At 35.8% G+C, this 22,033-nt stretch overlaps 1 protein-coding gene across 1 annotated transcript in view; it reads right to left on the bottom strand.

Annotated features, from left to right (window-relative positions):
- The window catches only part of LOC149775606 (sulfotransferase 1B1-like), a 38,183-nt gene extending 28,679 nt beyond the window's left edge, over positions 1-9,504 (bottom strand). Inside the window, exons 1-3 of the mRNA XM_089943040.1 lie at positions 9,272-9,504; positions 5,113-5,433; positions 4,181-4,278 (exon numbers count right to left, since the gene is read on the bottom strand). Coding sequence (XP_089799166.1) covers positions 4,181-4,278; positions 5,113-5,433; positions 9,272-9,446 — 594 coding nt within the window. The 5' untranslated portion in view covers positions 9,447-9,504. The remainder of the gene's footprint in view (positions 1-4,180; positions 4,279-5,112; positions 5,434-9,271) is intronic.
- Positions 9,505-22,033: the final 12,529 nt, after the last annotated feature.

The following is a 22,033-nucleotide window of genomic DNA, read 5'->3' as shown; positions in this document are numbered from 1 at the left end:
AGATGGATTGTGTTTGTCAAAGGTTGTTAACATAAGTGGCTTCACTCGTCTACATTTTCTTAAGCTACTTTGCAAAATGCGTCCGTATATAAAGACCATCTTCAGACATCTTTATCTTCCCACATAGGGTGGCCGAGTGGTCTATAGTGTTCGCCTTTACAGATCACTGACATGCGTAGTTGCGAGTTTCCAGTTCGGCCAATCTGGATATGTACGAAAGCTTACTAGTAGCTTCCTATGGGTGGATGGTTTTTCCCGGGGTATCCGCAGGTTCTTCATCAACGAACAATAATGACCGCAACCTATAACATATCACGTATTCAAAAATGGGGTAAATTCCATGCAAAACAACGATAACTGTCCACATATATGATCGTCTTTCATATTGCTTTGCCTGTTACCCTGCTAATAACACACAATGACTTTATATGCACAGGGTAGTCCGATTTAAACAAATACCGAAAACAATGTCTGATGACTATACACTAGTCAACATCTTGCTCGAGTTGTCTTGAGAACAGGTGAAATAATGGGACAATGCATTTTTATATACAGCCTAAGATCAGAGATGTTATAGCAATCGATATGCATATTAAAAAATTAAGTCAGAGCGTAGGGTTTTCTCTTCCACTCATAAGTGACCATATGTGTTACGTCCTTGTCAATATATAGGAGCAACACGGTTCAGCGGTTTACCACTGCGGCGGAATTTGAGTAACATATCTATGACTAAAACAAAAATGATGAGGACAATGTATTCTGGTGCGTGTGATGATAATTCCTTGTATACACGGAGTAATAGTACAATGACTACGAATACTGCAGCAGCTGTAACCAGAATTCTTTATTCGGAAGAAGTCGCAATCAGTTGAGCTTTCCCTGATTTCGTGTCGTCTCCGCAAGGATGTTTGTCTGTGACGATATAATTACTTTCACCTCCTTCTTCATCATTACAGTTGGTGGATGATTTCAGCAAAAGACACTAAGAATAATTGAAAACATTTCGCAGCCGTAGAAATAAACCAAAACAAGTATTTGTTCTTCAACAGCAAGAAAAGGAAAAATGTGTCATATTGTTTTTATGTTTCTTTTAAAGTATGTATATCGATAGCTCCTACCATTTTATTTGGATTGTAGGAGTGTGTGTTTAGATACCAATCAAAAAGCGGGTGCTGGATTGTGCATGTGGCATGTTTGGATAGTATATGCGATGTGTTGTATTGTATAAAGGTGTGTGTTTGGATTGTTAAAGCAAAACTTCACACTGCCATTCCAGTTTGACACAGTAATACATTTTACACTATAAAAATGGCATAGAAACTTACACAGTACATTCTGACTTGGTCAGAGTGATACTTAAACATGAAGATTGACGTATGGGCTGGGCTCGCAATAAAATTTCTGACTACAAGGGATGGGATATGCTCTGTTCGGAGCAAGAATTGATTTTAATTAGAGTAAGTTCGATAACGATAGGAAAGATGGAGGAATCGAATGTCAACGTAAGGTTCAATAACAAAAAATGACAGACAAACCAGAGCAAAAATTTGAGAAATCTTGGGACACTTGAAAAAAGTGTTATAAAATATTACTTTCCAAAAACGTTGATGATAAAGGCGGACTAGAGAGGATTATTCTGACTTCGATAGGAACATCAATTTGTTTTGGCGGTTATAGAAAAATTCCTGATCGGCTAAGCTAACGAGTGTGCGTGCGTGCGTGTGTGTGTGTGTGTGTGTGTGTGTGTTTGCGTGTGTGTCCTTATACAGAATTCAAAGTTTTAAGAAATTCCCTCGCAGAATTAGTCAGTTTAGGTTCTGACGGAAGCCAGAATATAGCTCCGAGTAAAATTAATAAGTAATGTCTCTGTTTGAATACACCGTCCAAAGGAAATTTGTGAGATCTGGAACCAGAAAAGAGATAGAGAGAATTATCTGATATGAGCGAGCTGGGGCTCGGGAAGGCACAAGGGTATAGTTTCAATCACATACAGTATAACATTAATGTAAGCTTGTAATTATTTGTTGAATGTATTCGTTTTAAATTCATGCAACGTTTTCTGTCAGTTTGGAAGCTAAGAGATTGCATCCCTTTGTCTCAAATATTATATTACTCATGTAGTATATAGATATGTTTTTTTTTTTGGGGGGGGGTATGCACTAGAACTAATGTATTGTAGGATGTTATGCATTACCCTGATACAACTTGTCAGAATAAATTTAGCTATCTTAAATGATGTGTAGAATGTATGCTGAGAATTGTTTTTTCCATGTCTGTAAATGTATGTCAATGAGTCACTAATTAGCACGGAAAGTACTTAGGACAAGCCGTGAAGTACATTAATCGATGGTGTTATCATAGGAACGAGTGCCGACTGGGATAGTTAATAATTTACAGCATACAACGAGATGTGATGGTTTATATTAGGTTGCGAACTGACCACAGCTTCGTTCTGCTGAATTTCGATGGGCGATATCTGACGTAAAAACGAGTGGGAATATTGTTCGATCCCAGGAGTTGAAAACGCTGGCACCTATTTAGCTTGGTTATTATATTTAAGGAAATAGCTTCATACGTGTACTGCACGATGGAAAGGAGCTCAGTTTCGCAGCTTGCAATCAAGACAGTTGTTGATTGGAAGTGGCTAGAGAGAGAAAGAGAGAACCGACATGCCGGCAATTTGAGTTCAATCAGCCAAGCGATTATATGATGTAATATTTTTGTATTGGTATAACAGAACGGATAGTGTGTGACTCTATTCCTGAGAGAATATGACATTCACATGTCATATTCAATTTCCTTTTTTATGTAATTGATTCAATTGTTATAATTTACATATGAGGGATCTTGTCATGTTATTCTGTATGTCTGCTCCGATCTGTTATTCCATCCATTAATTTCATATTTTATTTATGTTTTACTCGATTCGGGCGATAATGATAACCAAAGCATCACAAGGAGTGGGGGTCACACAACATCCCACGTTGTGACAAATCCTTTTGACCCAAACACATTTTGACCATATAATACCTTACCCCGTGTTAAACCTAAGGACCTTTTCAACATGGCATGACCCTACTCATCTCCGTCCGGCATGTTAACCTCTGGGTTGATGTCAAATCCCGTGTGATTTCGAATAATAACAAACAACTGCTAATAATTTACCTCTAGTAACCAACCTTGCCTGTCTTCCTGTAGGGCTATGTATTTGTTTGCAGCATCATGTTTCAAAGACAGCCATAGCGATGAATAAGCAGTTTCCTTGTGGCTTTAATTCCATATCACCGTAGTGGGAATTGTGCATGATACTGGAGACTGAGGAGCAAGAACTACTAAGCCTTGAAAGACTTTGACTAAACGCAATGACGTAAAGATAATCAAATTGTAATGTTTTGTAAATGTTATCGAAAAGTTGACAAAAATAAGGTAAAGTAACAGGGTAAGTATTATGGATGAAACAAGACTTTTTGTAATTGTATGAAGGATGGGCTATTCTGCAGAACTGTGTTGGGGGAGAACAGACTAAATTACATGCATATGACATTTTTTCTGGATATGTTTTCACACACCTTCACATAAACTGTGTTTTGTTTCCACAATGATCGCGTGTGTCTTATTCTTGTATGAAATAGAATACAAAAAACATATTTCTACCTTTTTTTCTTCTTCAAATTCTAGGGGTATTTTTTTTTATAGAACTTATTGATTTAGATTTCCTACACTATATCTATTTGATAATTATAATTTTCAAGAGCGGTAACTTGCAAACTATTATAGGAGGAGCTTAAGTACCTGCTTCCTAGGAGCATGAGAGAGCAGTTTTAAAATCAGCGATAAATATATCGCTTCCATTGCTTTAGTTTTCAGAAATATACAAAATACAAGGCTTTATTTCGAGCCAGGAACCGATTTCTTTTGGATACCTGGGTTAATATTCTTCTCATAATGAAAAATTAAATATAAGCATTTAATGTTATTTTATTTCAAAACTAAAAAGTTACGACGGGACAATAGTTATAAAAATTGAAAAATGTTTTGGATTAAATGTACCTAGTTGTTTGTGAAATTAAAGGTGTCTATCAGTTTTGCAAGAAGAGAAATGCACTTGAAGTTCGAGAAGAAAAAGAATACATTAAAAGGAACAAGGCGGAGGGAAAAAGAGATGTGCGAGAGATTATACCGTTTTCAAGTCATCGTAGTATATCAAATGGATTTCTGGTCGCTCCTCCATTGCTTTCTCCCATTCAGCAACATAATCCAGATAATTATTGTACATCACTGAAATGAAATTCATAAAGATTTATATTTTATTGAATAAACAGCTGCATTTGAAACTGCTCTCCAGCACTCATTATTGCATACATTTGTACACATACCTCAAATAACAGGTTCAGGTAAGTAAGAGAAAGTATTGTTATATTGGAATGACATTTCGTTGCTTATAATTATTTTACTATCGCAAAATGAGGCGCATCAGCGGAGCCGGTTGAACAAATTTTGATATGCGACCACCACTAGCGCCCTCAAATTTTTAAACACGAAATCCTGTCTAACAAATTTTGATATTTTTAGCCGCACAAACGCAGCGATTTATAATTACATGGCATCAAATCAAAAGAAAAAGAATTATATAACAAGCCACACCTGGACAAACGTTTTAACCATATTTAACTGTCTGCAATGTTTCAAGTTCAGTCAAATACATTAAACTCTGACATCCGAATGTTTTGTTAAACAAACCCATTGAAATTTGACAATTTTAGCGAGTTCACGATTTTGGCATTATTCATTTACTACTCTTGAAAATTAATTAATTAACCCATTAGTAGAACTATGGATGCTACCAGTTAAAAGTAGGATGCAATATACTCATCAAAATATTGAAAGATAAAATGTGCCGATAAACACGTTTCATACACATAGCACTCTTAACTACTAAAGGTTCTACATCCTATATCTCTATTTTCTTTGGGGTTTGTGACTTGATGAAGTACGCATATATATATATATATATATATATATATATATATATATATATATATATATATATATATATATATATATATTCAAACTGTATACCAGCCCTGTCCCTACGATTAAATATTAACTTACATTTTCCTTCAAGAAACAGGGGCAGAAAGTTTTCAAACATGCCGTCATACTCATGCTTAAGAACCCCCTTACAATGGTAGTAAAGCGAGACAGCAACATCTCTAGGATCACGCAAGATTAAGACAATTTTGCACCTCTTTTCTAGAGCCTCCCTGGGTAAGCGGCACAAATGGAGATGGCTGTTGAGGACACGCGGAGAAGGGGCATCGTCTATCATTTCAGTTGGTACAGCCTCCAGCATCAGTGTCATCTTTGATTTATGAATGATTTCAGCTTTGCCATTCAATAGCATGGATACTATTTCCCACGTCCAGTGTGTTCCTGGTTATAGAGAAGAAATGCATTAAAATATGAATATTACATAGTTTGCCAAACATTTTCCATAGCACGAGGGAAGAGTCTGAATCCGAGTATTAAGAGTCTCTCGCGATAGCTCAGACTGTCGTTTATGAAACAGTAGAATTAAAAGTGTAAGGCACGGAGGTAAGACGCTCATTATATGTAAGTAAATAACGGGTATAATTACCGGAAAGATTCAAAATATTTTACTCACGCTAAATCTATTATTTAGTCTGTATGCACAAGAAAATTAACAAAGGTAAATATATGTAGGAATGATTTATCAGAATTATTAGAAGAAACAATGCATACGCCAATTCCCACGAAATTAATTCTAGTTTTTTAAACGTATGTCAGAAGTTTTCTCTGAAATGTGTATGTATTTCTTTTAAGGGATGTTGCACGACAATTTCATTTTGAGGAATCCTACAGGGATACAATGAGAGTTCGAACTTTAATCTTGTGCAGTATTATCGAACGTGTAAGCGCCTCAATTATCCGGTCCTTTATGGCATAATGTGCATCAGCCACTTAACATTTTACTTATATACACTAATTACAGATACTTTTGAATATCCTAAATATACTCCCGTATCTCGACAAATTAGATAACTGTGGAGGAATGCTATTTACATGTACAACGTCTTAGGGATAAGGCTAGAATTTAATGGTAATAAAGTCCTCAAGTATCCGGTCTTAAAGTACAGGGATGGGAGTGCTCGGGTGTGGGTAGGAGGTAGGGTTGCCGGGTTGTGCCTTCGAACCTAGGACCATGAAAATGGAAGTATTATAACAGCACGAAAAAATAACATGAATGCAAAGCTGCAACAATTGGGACCTCGTTTGTAGTAGCTGACTTTTTCCGTACAAATTAAAACAATAGACCAGCAAAGGGAACAAGCTGGAGGTCTTTGATTAGTAGTCTAACAAACACAAAACAGCGGGTGGATACCAGTAAAATAATTTAATAATTCGAAATTCAAAGCCGGTTTAAACAAATAATCCTACATTTGAAGTAGTGTGTCGAATTTTTCAAGTTTCCATTCCGCAAAGATTTTGCGTTGATATTCTGCGTCAAAGTGCTCAATAGTAGTTTACGACTTTCATGCAGATTAAGATTGTAAATTGTATGTACGATATTATATTAAGGATGAAATATTCTATTTTCTATTTTTTGTTAAAAATACCTGAGACTTTTGACGAAATACAAGTTTGCAATAACGAGATAGCATCCTACATTTTGTAACGATATCTTGACGAAAACCAGTGGGAGAAAAAAATATGTCGCCAGCTTGGCCATGCAATCGTTATCGCCACAGTGGTGATATTACTATTTGAACTACTTTATTTCCATTAAGGAAGTATGTATGCCACGATATATCTTATTCAGACCTACATTTCTATATTTGGGTTAATTTTATTTTTGCTTCCCCTCTCCACCACCAGGATGAAAAGACCTGAAAATGTGTTAAGATTGTTGAACTTCTGGTATGCGTGTTTGTAATCAATGTGCCGGATACATCAGGAATGCCAAATTCTGAACTCTAAACAACAGCAACAACGAAATGAGCTTCAAGTGTTAACAAACTTATCACTGATTTTCACATGAATCATGCAAACTGCACGTGACTGAACTTACGCGACCGGCTGTTATTTGTTATTTTGGGAAACCCATACAACATTGCATACATGTTAGACGCAAAGACAAATCTCACACATTTTTAAGATAAAACGCTTGATTCCACATAGTAATAAAAAGTTTATGTAGGGACTGTCAACGTTATCACGTTCATAATCATGGCTGAAAACAATTGAGACATCAGGAATTGATGAGCGACGGTTGCAAACCGTAGTAATGTAGGCTAACTTTCGACGTTTGTTTGCAGATCCGTGACTGGAAAAGACTTCAAGATTGCCAACACGAAAATTAATAGTAAAATGCAGAAATAACTTCAAAAATGGTACTAAAATTCTGCAACTAACTCACCATCATTACAATTAATCTCTGTTCTACAATTATTGTAACATTTGGGGACATCCTGTTATCAATGTAATAATGCAGCTGCTGATACCATGACAACATAATGAAAAACAATCCATACAAAAAAGAAAAAGTTTGCTTAACACATTTTTTTAAGTAGATGTAAGAAAAGATATTTCAGACATGAAGTAGAAACGCTTTCTAACGTCACATTTTGATTCACCAATTGTGGCAATACAATGTTTCCGTTTGACTCGTGCAACCTTTCTAAAATCTATAAATCGTAGATATTCTCTATTTGTTATAGTTATGTGTTTCGTAGTTAGATATTTAAATATACATATGGGAGAAAAATAATATTACAAAGTGCCTAACAACTTCTTTCTCTCTCTCTCTACAGTGATTAATACATCTTAAAATATGTCAAGACTGTTGACTCTTTAGTATACATTTATACAATTAATGAGACAGTGAAATCAAGAATGAGTAAAAAGAGGCTAAGGAAAGGAGTATACTTGGATGGAAGTATACTTGCATGGAAGTTGCTTTTCGATATTCTGTCACCGTAGTACAATATCGTATGCCTATAACACTTAGGACAAAGGGTAAAAATTGTTTTAAGAGCAAATTGTATATTATACTATTAAAATTGTTTAAATAGTGATTTAAACTGTCGTCATAATCAGAATCATGTCTGACAATGATGGAGAAATCAGACATTGAGCGCTATTGACTGCAAACTGAAATTAAGTGACAATCGAAATTGACAACAAGCCTGCCAACACACACACACACACACACACGCGCGCGAGCGCACATTCATGAATGTAGAAATAAAAAATAGAAACTAAAAGCCTTCTCTCAACTCAAAATTTACGTGACAGTCCACTAGACTTTTACTGTTGCTAGACATTTGTTTTATTGCTTAAAAAGGGTAATGCATTTTACATCAAGAGCACAATCCTCTAATGAATTATGCGATTACAAGAATTCTGTGAATTTCCCACGTTGTTTGAATCAAAGATGCGGATTAGTTGATTCTGTTTTTCCTACCGTAGAGTGTATACATTTTGCTCAACTTATCCTACTCCCTTTAAAATATATCCCTAATACACATGGGTATGACTGTCGATCAGTGTGTTTAGAATTTCGGTCCATTATGGAGGGATACCTATTTACCTATATGTAACTGTAGAAATAAGCTGCAGTGATTGCAAGAGATGTGTACTGTGGCACAGCTGCTCCTACATCTTTCAAGATAAAGATTCCAATCTTAGGGATATGATTAGGACTGTACGTGCGCAAAATGGTTTTGGAAATTCGATCCAAACCCAATCTGAGGAGCTTGGGATGGGGGATTCTCTTGCATATATATATATATATATATATATATATATATATATATATATATATATATATATATATATATATATATATAAAATCCGGGGTTGGGGAGGAGGAGAGGGCGGAGAGGACAATGATACCATGAATTTGATGTTTTTTTCAACAGAACAGGTAAATGGTACATATGATTAATCGCAGATGGAATGCAGTTTGGAAAACCACGCTACATGTAACGTTAAAAAACTTTCTTGTTTTTTTATAATAATAATAAAACAACTGTTACCCCACCCATTCAATTGTTTCAATTGATGCGAAAGGTGCAGCAAGTAAAGCTCAGGAGCTACATCGTTTGTCCTGCATTTTGTTTTCGACCAAGAAAACTATAATATAGTTGTATTGTGAATCCACAAATTGACGGACGGAATAACACTCGAAGGTGGTAAAATAAAAACAGTATGACAATAATAAAGACACAGAGATACATAGGTTACGTACCGGATTTAAGTGGAGCACAAACGAACACATCATCATCTCGACATTTTAAATGTGGGATATTGTTGAAAATTTCTCGTAGAATCTCGGGTGGACTGAATGAAGCTATGTGGTATCCATCGAAGCTCGTCATGGTAATGGCGTGTCCCACGTTATCTGCTATTTTAATTACCGACATTGTGCTGGTAATGCTGATTTCACTAGAAGAGCGGTTACAGTGATTTCTACCTGTGTACTGTATAGCGCAATGGGCACTTATCTCATCTGCTAAAGTACACAGGTACAAGCTACAGCTCTCTAGACTTGTAAACAAAAAACAAAAACTGATAATGCACCACTATTCAATACAACTACTATCTTCGAGCTGAAATGAGTTGTCACACGCTTAGTACATTCCATAAACTGACCATACACTGGAATGTGCAATGGAAAATTAAGTCTGCTTTTAAATCGTATGCCAGAGCGACATTAGTTACTTTTTATCTTGTTTATGGGTAGGATCCAGAAAGAAGCTAAGCACCAACGTCGTTCATTAATATCAACAAAAATAAGTCATCTTTGACGGGGAAACGTTCAGTTGAAAATGTTCAAATTTTACAGATGCATCTAGCAATAGAAATATATGTTAAAAATAACACGAATAACTATGTTTTACTTCTCGATGGCCTATTTTCTCTTTTAAATTTCTAAAATAATATAAAGGCTTGCAATTAAAGTAATGCAACAAAACCAATTTACCTTCCTGGATGCAGACATATTGTGGTAGTAACATGCGAGTGTGCATTGCATAATCGGTTTCAACAGAGGTGTTGACGTTTTTGTTTTATGCATTACGTCTTTGGACATGTTTTGTACATAAAGCCGGCCTGACCGGTTTCTTTGAAGTATCTCTATCTGCTATTGTTTTCATCTTGAAACAGGTACGAATTCTTTTATTAACTCTTATCCATGTTAGGGCTGCCTTTTTTGCATGACCCTCTTACCATGTGCATTTACTTATAACTGTCTCCACCAGTTTTCGAATGCTAAGAACTTTTGAACCAAAACCATACAACTGCTTTCAAACTGATATTTATATTCAGACTGGACTGAAATTGACCAAAATGATGCATACATGCATGCAGATTGTTAACACAACGCATGTCAGTGAAATTGAAACTGAACAAAGTGATGCAATACATGCATGCAGATTGTTAACACCACGTATGTCAGTGAAATTGAAACTGAACAAAGTGATGCAATACATGCATGCAGATTGTTAACACCACGTATGTCAGTGAAATTGAAACTGAACAAAGTGATGCAATACATGCATGCAGATTGTTAACACCACGTTTGTCAGTGAAATTGAAACTGAACAAAGTGATGCAATACATGTATGCAGATTGTTAACACCACGTTTGTCAGTGAAATTGAAATTGAGCAAAGTGATGCAATACATGCATGCAGATTGTTAACACCACGTATGTCAGTGAAATTGAAATTGAGCAAAGTGATGCATACTTGAATGGAGATTGTTAACACAACGCACGTCAGTGAAATTGAAACTGAACAAAGTGATGCAATACATGCATGCAGATTGTTAACACCACGTATGTCAGTGAAATTGAAATTGAGCAAAGTGATGCATACTTGAATGGAGATTGTTAACACAACGCATGTCGGTGAAATTAAAAATGAATAAAGGGATGCATACACTTATGCAGATTGTCAACTCCGTGTATGTCTGTGAATTTGAAATTGAACAAAGTGATGCATACATGAATGCAGATTGTTAACACCATGTATGTCAGTGAAATGGATGCGTGTTTATGGGTATCACAGCAAACAAAAACACTTAACATCGATTGAGGCGTTTTATTTTTCATTGTTTCGAGAAGGTATTTCCTGGAACGACTATGAACATGCAATGTTTGAACCGCTTTCAAATGCCAAAAATAGTGACCTAATTAATACATATGTATACTGATTATCATGGTTTTCACACAGATGAGTAATTCTCATGGATATGTTTATCAATAACAGTGTATTATTGTTCAATAACAAAAAGTGGACAACTGCTTGGTATACTGAGACAATTGCTTACACGATCATACTGAACTTAACTAATAAAATGTTACCCGTGTCATTTGCTTGTTAATTTTTAATGGTGAGATTATAGCATTGAGTCTCTTTATATCATTGAGTTACAACAGTACACATGCACAGCATGAATGAAAGATATTACTAAACTTGATGAGTTGAAATATCTCGTAGTGGAGGGTGCATTCATTCATGGAACTAGTTTTGTATGTATTATTATTACCAAAATTAATGTATTTTCCTCTCACTAATGCTTGAATTCTCTTGGATCTCTTAAGTATCATGTCAGTCTGACATTCAACAGCAATATTGCTTGATGGTGTGTCTAGTCCCTGAAACAAAATCAATGCATGAAAAATGTGTTTGGCTCCACTTGTCGAACGTAACTACAATGAAAATTGGAAGCTGTGTTCCCTACACTGCGTCACTTCCGCTTTGCCTTACGGAAATTACCGAGCGTGAAATCATCTCGGAGCTTTGATGTAATGTAGTCATTATTTTCATTAATGATGACGTATATAATACAATACCTATACAAATCATTTCATGAAGGTTAAATTTGTAATATAAACGAAAGTCGTGTGAGTGCACTAGTAGATCTTTAACTGTACGTTTTTAAGACTGAGGAATGTTAGTGCTCGGGAGGTGTGTGGGAGATGGGTTGGTGGGTGGAGTCTTCGAACCCAGACCCGGAATATGGGCAAAGTATTACTTTAGAAAAGAATGCATTGGGTACAAAGCTGCAACAGTCGGGTCCTCGTTTGTAGTTCCTGAATTTGTTCGTACAACTGAGAACAATAGACCAACAAAGGGAACAAGCTGTTGGTTTATATTTAGCAAATCCACAGTTTGTGTATGTGTGTGTGCCTGACTGAGTGCGTGCGTGCACGGGCCTACGTGCTTGTGTGTGTGTGTGTCACGAGGATACTAGTAAAATATCTTAATAATTCGAAGCCGGTAGAAAGAAGTAGTCCTATATGGGAAGCAAGGTGCCGCGTTGTTTCAAGTTTTCCTCCGGTTAAAGGATTTTTTCTGAGTGGTATGCATTAGCCTATTCATGAAATGCCATTTTCAGGCAGGTTAAAATTGTAAATAGTATAAATAGTTGACATTCTAGTACACATTTTTGTTACCAATGAGCAGGAGCCATCAAACATGTCTAAAACTGATGTTGCTGAGCTTAGAATTGACCGTAAAAGTATAAATTAGTGTCATATACTAATAGCTTGAGAAATAATCTCTTGTCTGATTATGCCGACGAAATAGTAAATTCAGAATCATATTAACTCTGAGAAAGCTTCTTGTTTTGTTAGTGGCCGTTTAGTGGATATGCTACTGATGTAAAAAAATAAAAAAATAAAAGAAACGTAATGAATCAACTTAGTTATTTTTCTTCATATGTGTTAAGTGATTTAAATTCACAAAAGTAATTCAATTTCTGCAATATATTCATAGTTTCTGTCGTAAAAGCAGGTCGGGTCGAGATTTATATAAGAAACCGGTATCAGTGCTCAAACAATCATGTGATTAGATTATATTGTCTCCTAGGAAACTTTAACCTTTACCAACTTTGAACCTCTTCATGTATCAAGACAGTAACAGTTGGTTTAACGGTACCATTTGCACAAGTCAGGTGGGCGGAGCTTAAAGTGTAGGAATATTGAATTAAGAATTAAAAAAACAAGACTAGCTGTGATTGGTGCATTATGTAAGAGTTGTAATTTCTGTTTAGCTTTAAAAAATAGTTGTGCCTCTTGGCAACATGTGACTTTATGTTAATTCCTATCCAGATCATATATTGTATTTTTTATGATTTTTAAAACAAAAGTGGTACACATGGCTAAAACTGTGTTGTGACTAGATAACTCTTACCCCTGTCTAGTTCCAGCAGAGTTATCTCTCTTAAATGTAGTGGAGTACCTGTTTTGTCCTTGTCAAATTGACAATGTAGCATTGTTCTTTATGACAGTGTGTGACACGCATGCTGATGTAGGATAGAAAGTATGTTTATTTCACAAAACATTAGCATTGAAGTATATGGAAAACCAATTGATACCGTGATACCAGATATCAAAATGAAATGCATGACCTATAAGGTGGCGCACTACACAAATAATAAAACGTCATAAATACTTGCTGACAGTTTATTTGATCCCGGTCATACATATAAAGCATTCTACGACCTTCATCGAAAGAGCACGTAAGCAAAGTATATGTGTCTATTTACTCAAAGTGTGCGTAATACCCAATAAACATGTGCAACAATAAAACGATGGTTACATTTTCAGTGAAATATAAGTGTACGTTTGTGAGTGCACGTTGTTGTTTAGGGTTATATTTAGCCATGGGGATGGAGTCCGGACTCACACCCACCCACCCTTCAATCCAGCCAGGGAAAGTGTTTAATTTGCATGGATGCGTTACTTCGTGACCTAAATAGAGCAAATGGTTGATGTTAAGATACAAGTTTTGTTCTAAATATATAATTTGATACTTATCACAGAGCGTGAAAATTACCACTATGGCATGTTAATATGAAGAAAAAAAAAAAATGAAAATTGATACGGGTCTTAGATCGACCCTTTAATTTTCGTGGTGGGGTTGGGGGTCTGTGCCTGTTTTTAAGCAATATTTCCGGACCCAAATAGCTGGTAAAAATACTCTTGTTCTGAATCGTAGAACAAAGTACTAGTCATATTCATCTTGATATGTGCAAATATATTATCTTCAGATAAAATACAAAATAAAAATGTCCTGGTCTGAAAAAGCTCAGCCATCCTAACCGCCGAATATTAAATAGTCGGTCCTTCTTTTCCTAAAATAGTGCCTTTTTTAAAAGTCGTAATTAGGAATAAAATATGCATCAATGCTATCTTCATTCTTTTCCATCAGTTCAAACTAATGGAAATGAAAGAAACGAAATTTAAAAATCAAGTTAAACAGTTCAGGTCCTATCATTGTGCCTGTCTATTCCAAAAGTAGCTGGATACCTTATATATATATATATATATATATATATATATATATATATATATATATATATATATATATATATATATATATATATATATATATATATATATGCGTGTATGTGATTCAGAAGTATTAAATATGTGCATGCTGAATTTATAAAGATGAACTTATTTATATGATGTACAACTTGTCAGAAAGTTAACCAAATTTGTTATATTTACACATGTAAACTTTTGTCCTTTCTTAAGTACCACATGATTGTAATTTAAGACTAAACACAGTCTAAAAGATTACAGAATATTTAGGTTTAAAAAAGGCTAATACATGTATATTCCATTATCCGCTTAATATTAAAGTAAATCATAAACAACATTCAATATCTATACCGGGGTTCTTTTAATTAAATGTACATCGTATAGAAACTTCTTTTATTTTTTAACACGAGCTCATATCTTTAATTTCATGCTTCAATTTAAATTAGGTAAATTGTTTGGTTTCATTTTCATTTACACAAGTTATATGTATTCAACAAGACATGTAAGTCACCTATACATCTCATTTGCATTGTAGACAAGTTGATTTATCCATGACAAAAAATGCTGGTAACATTGATAACATATGCAATCAGCGCTCATCCTAATGTTACAATTTCAGGGTGACCACAAATTAACAAAAATAAACAGAAAAATATGCAGATTAGAAAAAAGATTTGTCAACTGAAGAAGAAAAAATGTTCACATTGTTAAGTTCCCGTGCTACAAACTGGATACATTTTATATCAGTCTTTATATATACATAAATTGTTTGAATGACTTCCTGTAAATCGTTGTGTACATTTTCTCAGAACAGATTGGCATATATCAACTTTATCAACACAGTTATCATAGATAAAGGAATATAAGCATCCATTTCGAAACAAATTTGCTTTCTGATATTAACAACTTTATATACTTCCTAACTTAACCTATGTAGTAATAACCATATCCTGAAAATGCTGTGTCGTCGTTAAGGGCAAATTACTCAAAACTGTACACAAAGTCAGGTTTGTTCACTTAACATTTAGCGAAGCAACCTATTAAATATTAGGAAAATCAATAATTTCTGAGGAGAGATCCAATGTCCTGAACTCAAATCCAAGTAAACATGCTTGCGTACAAGTGATAATTATCTTAAAATATAATCTAGAATCATAGACAAAACTTAGCTGTGTAATACATAGTTTTCAAAATGATCATCACAATCGTCGGTCATGTACGATAGTTAAATGAACAATATAGATATACAAAGCAGCATGACAAAACAAAATACAATTTCTGCACATTCTCCTTCATGTATCAAAAACAACATTTTATATATTTGTTCAACTTCAGAATATGTGACAAGGAATGAAATAGGTTACTATTACTGATCTCACTAGTTTGGTGAGTGTACGTTATGTATTATTACTTTAAATTCGTATCTTAGTTATAGATAAAGAACAATAATGTCTAGTAAACGTCGTTGGGAGGTAAATTTCTCAGTGTAAGGAAACAATATTTGTTTAGTTACATTTCAAATTGTCTTCCAGTATGTGTCTTAGTCGTTCGGTAAAACATGTCTGCCGATTAGAGCCTATTTATTCTCGTCATTATGTCCCGACGCAAGCATAATCATCTCAAATGTGATCACACGTTTTAAACATTTTTCTTTAATGTACTGTTACATTTAAACAATACATGCGCGTGTAGTTTTTCTGGCACATGCACTGAGTTGGAATTCGTGTCATTTTGTGGTAGGACATCTCAAACCATCAATATCTACTTATAGGTTAAATATTATTCTTTCTCTTGATTTATATAGCTGTATGGATATACAATTACACGGTAGTAGTAGCATGTGGCGATTGGAGGTCAATGGGATGGATATACAATGTAAAAAGAACGTAGCAAGTGGGGGTCATATGTGAAATCCTATGTTAAATCGGTCCATAGGTTTAGCATGGGAATATCACTCGAGGGTCAAAAGGGTTCATAGGATCAAAAGTATTTATAGTGTCACAAATATTTATTGGGTCAAAATATGTATAGGGACAATAGTGGTTTTTGTTTAAACATAAATAAGCAGAGAAAATACTTATACAACGCAAAGACAAAATCAAATATTTTCTGGCAATATTAGAAGAGTATATTGTTTCTAGGCAATATAGTGACCCTGAAAATGGACTTTGGGTTTCATCTACTTTCTCTCAGCGCTGATGTAATGACCTGCCGTTTTAACGTCATCATGCACTTCTAGCAATAATGACCAACAGCGTTTGCCTCATGGGTGAAATTCCTCTTCCTCTTCCACCATTTAAGTTATATTGCCTCCTCCTCCTTTTCTTCGTCTTCTTTCTTTTCAGTCTCTTGTTCTCCATGACTTTCATCATTAGAAGAAGATGAAATTTCCAAGTCTGCTTCGACTACGGGAGGGTTCGCTGATGGTTACCATGCTAATATGCGTTTGAACCTTACGGTTAGTGTTCTGCCATTTTGGTGGTGTTTTGTTTCTAGGAGTTTGTGCTACCACACTCGCAAATGTCTCCTGACATTGTAGTTGCTATTTTTCCGGAGCCTGATCAAGTTTTTCCTGAGCAGTAAAGACCTTTGGCCAGTCCCCTAAATGTACTTCTACTCCTTTATTTGGGGAAGTTACTGTGTATGGCTTGGTTGGCTGCTGGATTTTGCGTTTTTCACGGGTCGTAGTCGGAAGGCTGCTCACTAACTGGGTCTGCATAGGTTGCTCCTTCTGTTGTTGCATTTTGCCACCTCTACGACTCTAGGGCTATTTTCTTCCTTCTTTTGGTTTGTCCCATATTATGTTGCCCTGCTTGTGTGTGATCTTAAGCTCCAAATGGAGGCTACTAAGAGGCCAAGGCCTCTTAGGGCACTCAACGCCTAGGCGGGTATCATCTCCATCGCTAGCTCCTTTGCTGATTGCATGTCTTGCTCGTTGCTCTGTTCGCTGCTAAATGAATATAATTGACGAACTCTCCGCTTTATATGCCTAAAACACAGACGTGAAGAAGAATATCCCCATGCGCAAATCACATATCACACACAAACTATCCAAAAGAGATAATAGCGAGGACCTGAAAAGAAACTCTTTCTAAACTTAGCTACATACAGACGTACATTGGGTGAGGGAATGGTTTTGAGGAAAAAAAACAAAAGATATAAACGCATGCACCAAACTTACAAAAAGCAAATACTATCTCAAAAGCAAGGGTAGTAAGTGTTTATAGACACACTACAATACTAACAAATGTAATCACACCCACATGCATACACACAAGGTAAAAATATTTTGTGAAAGATATGCAAATACTAAAACATACAAGCATGCAAACATACAAAACAAAAATATGGCTAATTGACGAGTCTTTCTTCTAGAGACCTGGTTATCCCCGAACATTGCTATTTTGTTTTGGCAATCCCTTAACGTATGGGAGGGTTCCCCCCCCCCCCCCCACATGTCTTGCTGCAGGCTTTCCCACTGGATAGGTGGATCATTTAATGTCGTCTTTGACGCCTGTTCTATCTTTCCTTCTATAATATTTAGTGAGTTTTTTTTATTAAGTTGACCATTCATTCTACGTTTACCTCAATAATTTCTGAGGAGAGATCCAATGTCCTGAACTCAAATCCAAGTAAACATGCTTGCGTACAAGTGATAATTATCTTAAAATATAATCTAGAATCATAGACAAAACTTAGCTGTGTAATACATAGTTTTCAAAATGATCATCACAATCGTCGGTCATGTACGATAGTTAAATGAACAATATAGATATACAAAGCAGCATGACAAAACAAAATACAATTTCTGCACATTCTCCTTCATGTATCAAAAACAACATTTTATATATTTGTTCAACTTCAGAATATGTGACAAGGAATGAAATAGGTTACTATTACTGATCTCACTAGTTTGGTGAGTGTACGTTATGTATTATTACTTTAAATTCGTATCTTAGTTATAGATAAAGAACAATAATGTCTAGTAAACGTCGTTGGGAGGTAAATTTCTCAGTGTAAGGAAACAATATTTGTTTAGTTACATTTCAAATTGTCTTCCAGTATGTGTCTTAGTCGTTCGGTAAAACATGTCTGCCGATTAGAGCCTATTTATTCTCGTCATTATGTCCCGAGGCAAGCATAATCATCTCAAATGTGATCACACGTTTTAAGCATTTTTCTTTAATGTACTGTTACATTTAAACAATACATGCGCGTGTAGTTTTTCTGGCACATGCACTGAGTTGGAATTCGTGTCATTTTGTGGTAGGACATCTCAAACCATCAATATCTACTTATAGGTTAAATATTATTCTTTCTCTTGATTTATATAGCTGTATGGATATACAATTACACGGTAGTAGTGGCATGTGGCGATTGGAGGTCAATGGGATGGATATACAATGTAAAAAGAACGTAGCAAGTGGGGGTCATATGTGAAATCCTATGTTAAATCGGTCCATAGGTTTAGCATGGGAATATCACTCGAGGGTCAAAAGGGTTCATAGGATCAAAAGTATTTATAGTGTCACAAATATTTATTGGGTCAAAATATGTATAGGGACAATAGTGGTTTTTGTTTAAACATAAATAAGCAGAGAAAATACTTATACAACGCAAAGACAAAATCAAATATTTTCTGGCAATATTAGAAGAGTATATTGTTTCTAGGCAATATAGTGACCCTGAAAATGGACTTTGGGTTTCATCTACTTTCTCTCAGCGCTGATGTAATGACCTGCCGTTTTAACGTCATCATGCACTTCTAGCAATAATGACCAACAGCGTTTGCCTCATGGGTGAAATTCTTCTTCCTCTTCCACCATTTAAGTTATATTGCCTCCTCCTCCTTTTCTTCGTCTTCTTTCTTTTCAGTCTCTTGTTCTCCATGACTTTCATCATTAGAAGAAGATGAAATTTCCAAGTCTGCTTCGACTACGGGAGGGTTCGCTGATGGTTACCATGCTAATATGCGTTTGAACCTTACGGTTAGTGTTCTGCCATTTTGGTGGTGTTTTGTTTCTAGGAGTTTGTGCTACCACACTCGCAAATGTCTCCTGACATTGTAGTTACTATTTTTCCGGAGCATGATCAAGTTTTTCCTGAGCAGTAAAGACCTTTGGCCAGTCCACTAAATGTACTTCTACTCCTTTATTTGGGGAAGTTACTGTGTATGGCTTGGTTAGCTGCTTGATTTTGTGTTTTTCACGGGTTGTAGTCGGAAGGCTGCTCACTAACTGGGTCTGCATAGGTTGCTCCCTCTGTTGTTGCATTTTGCCACCTCTACGACTCTGGGGCTATTTTCTTCCTTCTTTTGGTTTGTCCCATAGTATGTTGCCCTGCTTGTGTGTGATCTTAAGCTCCAAATGGAGGCTACTAAGAGGCCAAGGCCTCTTAGGGCACTCAACGCCTAGGCGGGTATCATCTCCATCGCTAGCTCCTTTGCTGATTACATGTCTTGCTCGTTGTTCTGTTCGCTGCTGAATGAATACAATTGACGAACTCTCCGCTTTATATGCCTAAAACACAGACGTGAAGAAGAATATCCCCATGCGCAAATCACATATCACACACAAACTATCCAAAAGAGATAATAGCGAGGACATGAAAAGAAACTCTTTCTAAACTTAACTACATGCAAACGTACATTGGGTGAGGGATTGTTTTTGAGGAAAAAAAACAAAAGATATAATCGCATGCACCAAACTTACAAAAAGCAAATACTATCTCAAAAGCAAGGGTAGTAAGTGTTTATAGACACACTACAATACTAACAAATGCAATCACACCCACATTCATACACACAAGGTAAAAATATTTTGTGAAAGATATGCAAATACTAAAACATACAAGCATGCAAACATACAAAACAAAAATATGGCTAATTGACGAGTCTTTCTTCTAGAGACCTGGTTATCCCCGAACATTGCTATTTTGTTTTGGCAATCCCTTAACGTATGGGAGGGTTCCCCTCCCCCCCCCACATGTCTTGCTGCAGGCTTTCCCACTGGATAGGTGGATCATTTAATGTCGTCTCTGACGCCTGTTCTATCTTTCCTTCTATAATATTTAGTGAGTTTTTTTTATTATGTTGACCATTCATTCTACGTTTACCTTTGTCCTCATCTCGTCTGTTTTGGGGGGTGATATTTGCACTGGTTATAGCTGGTGCATAAGGTCGCTGATGAATGACTGTTATTATGCTTTGTAACTCTATGTTTATGGTAAAACTTGTTTCCCGTCGTTCCTCCTGTTTTGTTCTTTTCAACTTTGCCGTGCTCATTTAATTCGGTAAGGTAGGTATGATGGTGGTAGTTGATTACTTTCCCCGAGATGATGGAGAGTTTGGGGCTGGAATGTTTCCCCCGACTGTTGTCAGAACTGATGCATAGGTTTGGTAGGGGGATATTGGTTTTTGGTTCCGTTTCGTTATGGGGCAGATTGGCTAGGATTTGTGCTGATTCTGTTGACTTATGAGGTGGAGAGGCTATGGGATGTGTTCAAGTTAGGGCATGAAGGTTTCCCTCTCTTGCATTTCCCTGAGAGATTGTGTTGTGTTCTTCTTGGATAAGCTTAATATCTATCTCGAGACGGTTTTTTTCTTTAGTCTGACGAGAGTGTTAACTCATGTACAGTCGCACTCAGCTTCCACGTTCCGGCGCGTTCAATCCCTTTAATTGGGTTTAAGGTAGCAGTTTCTTCTCTCAAATATATATTGGGAGTTTATGACATCATCAAGATTGTGTCAATCAGTTATTGATTCGTTTCGTCACTAGGTTGTACTTGTTTGATTCTCTGGATTCGATGATTTGTGTGGAAATGTCTCATTAAACCGTAGAATTTTGACAAACACGGTTTCCTTACCATTCGGACATGATGAGAATACTTCCATGTGATTAGGTGCGGTTATAAGGCGAGTAACTATATCTTTTTACTAGTGTCAGTGCTTAGACTCCTATTGCTTCTCTTAGCCGGTTGTGTCTTTTTACTAGTATTAGTGCTTAAACTCCTATTGCTTCTCTGAGCCGGTTGTGTCTTTTTACTAGTGTCAGTGCTTAAACTCCTATTACTTGTCTTAGCCGGTATCATCTTAATCTAATTGCTGCTGTTTGGTAGCGACATTGTAAGTAATTTGGTTTTCAGTTACTAAATGGAAATTCAAGATAATTTCATAGAGATCTAATTTATTTCTTCCTTACTTGTAATTTAAGATATTTTATTATTCTTTTTGAAGTTAGAAATTAAGTATTTGAAAGTTATTGCACATGTCAGGATGAGTCCCTGGCTTATCAGTATTAACCTGGTCCCAGTACTCATATGGCAAAAAATCAAATACTACATCAAAATATGATGAGAAAAGGGATTTATATTTTATTTGATTTAACAATCTTCGAAAAGTATCTCTATTCTATAGTGGTGCAAGACCCTCGAAAAGACCTTTGGATGTTTGTTATTTTAACAAACTCTTGGACTAGACATGATGGGCTTTAACTGCCTTATACCCTTGCTGATGCAAAAGTCCAACGTCTCCTGATACTATGGATGATTTGGTAGATGTTGCTGATGATGGTATATCAATGGTAGTGAGTTTAGAGGTAGTGATAGCTGGGTGGGAATGTTTGGCACTGGAAGATCTTTTTCTCTTGGGTCGAGTTAAAGAAGTCTGATACATTTG

The sequence above is a fragment of the Sinohyriopsis cumingii genome, chromosome 19, assembly GCF_028554795.1.
Source record: "Sinohyriopsis cumingii isolate HCF-2022 chromosome 19, ASM2855479v2, whole genome shotgun sequence".
NCBI lineage: Eukaryota > Metazoa > Mollusca > Bivalvia > Unionida > Unionidae > Sinohyriopsis > Sinohyriopsis cumingii.
This window is presented reverse-complemented; position numbering and strand designations above follow the sequence as displayed.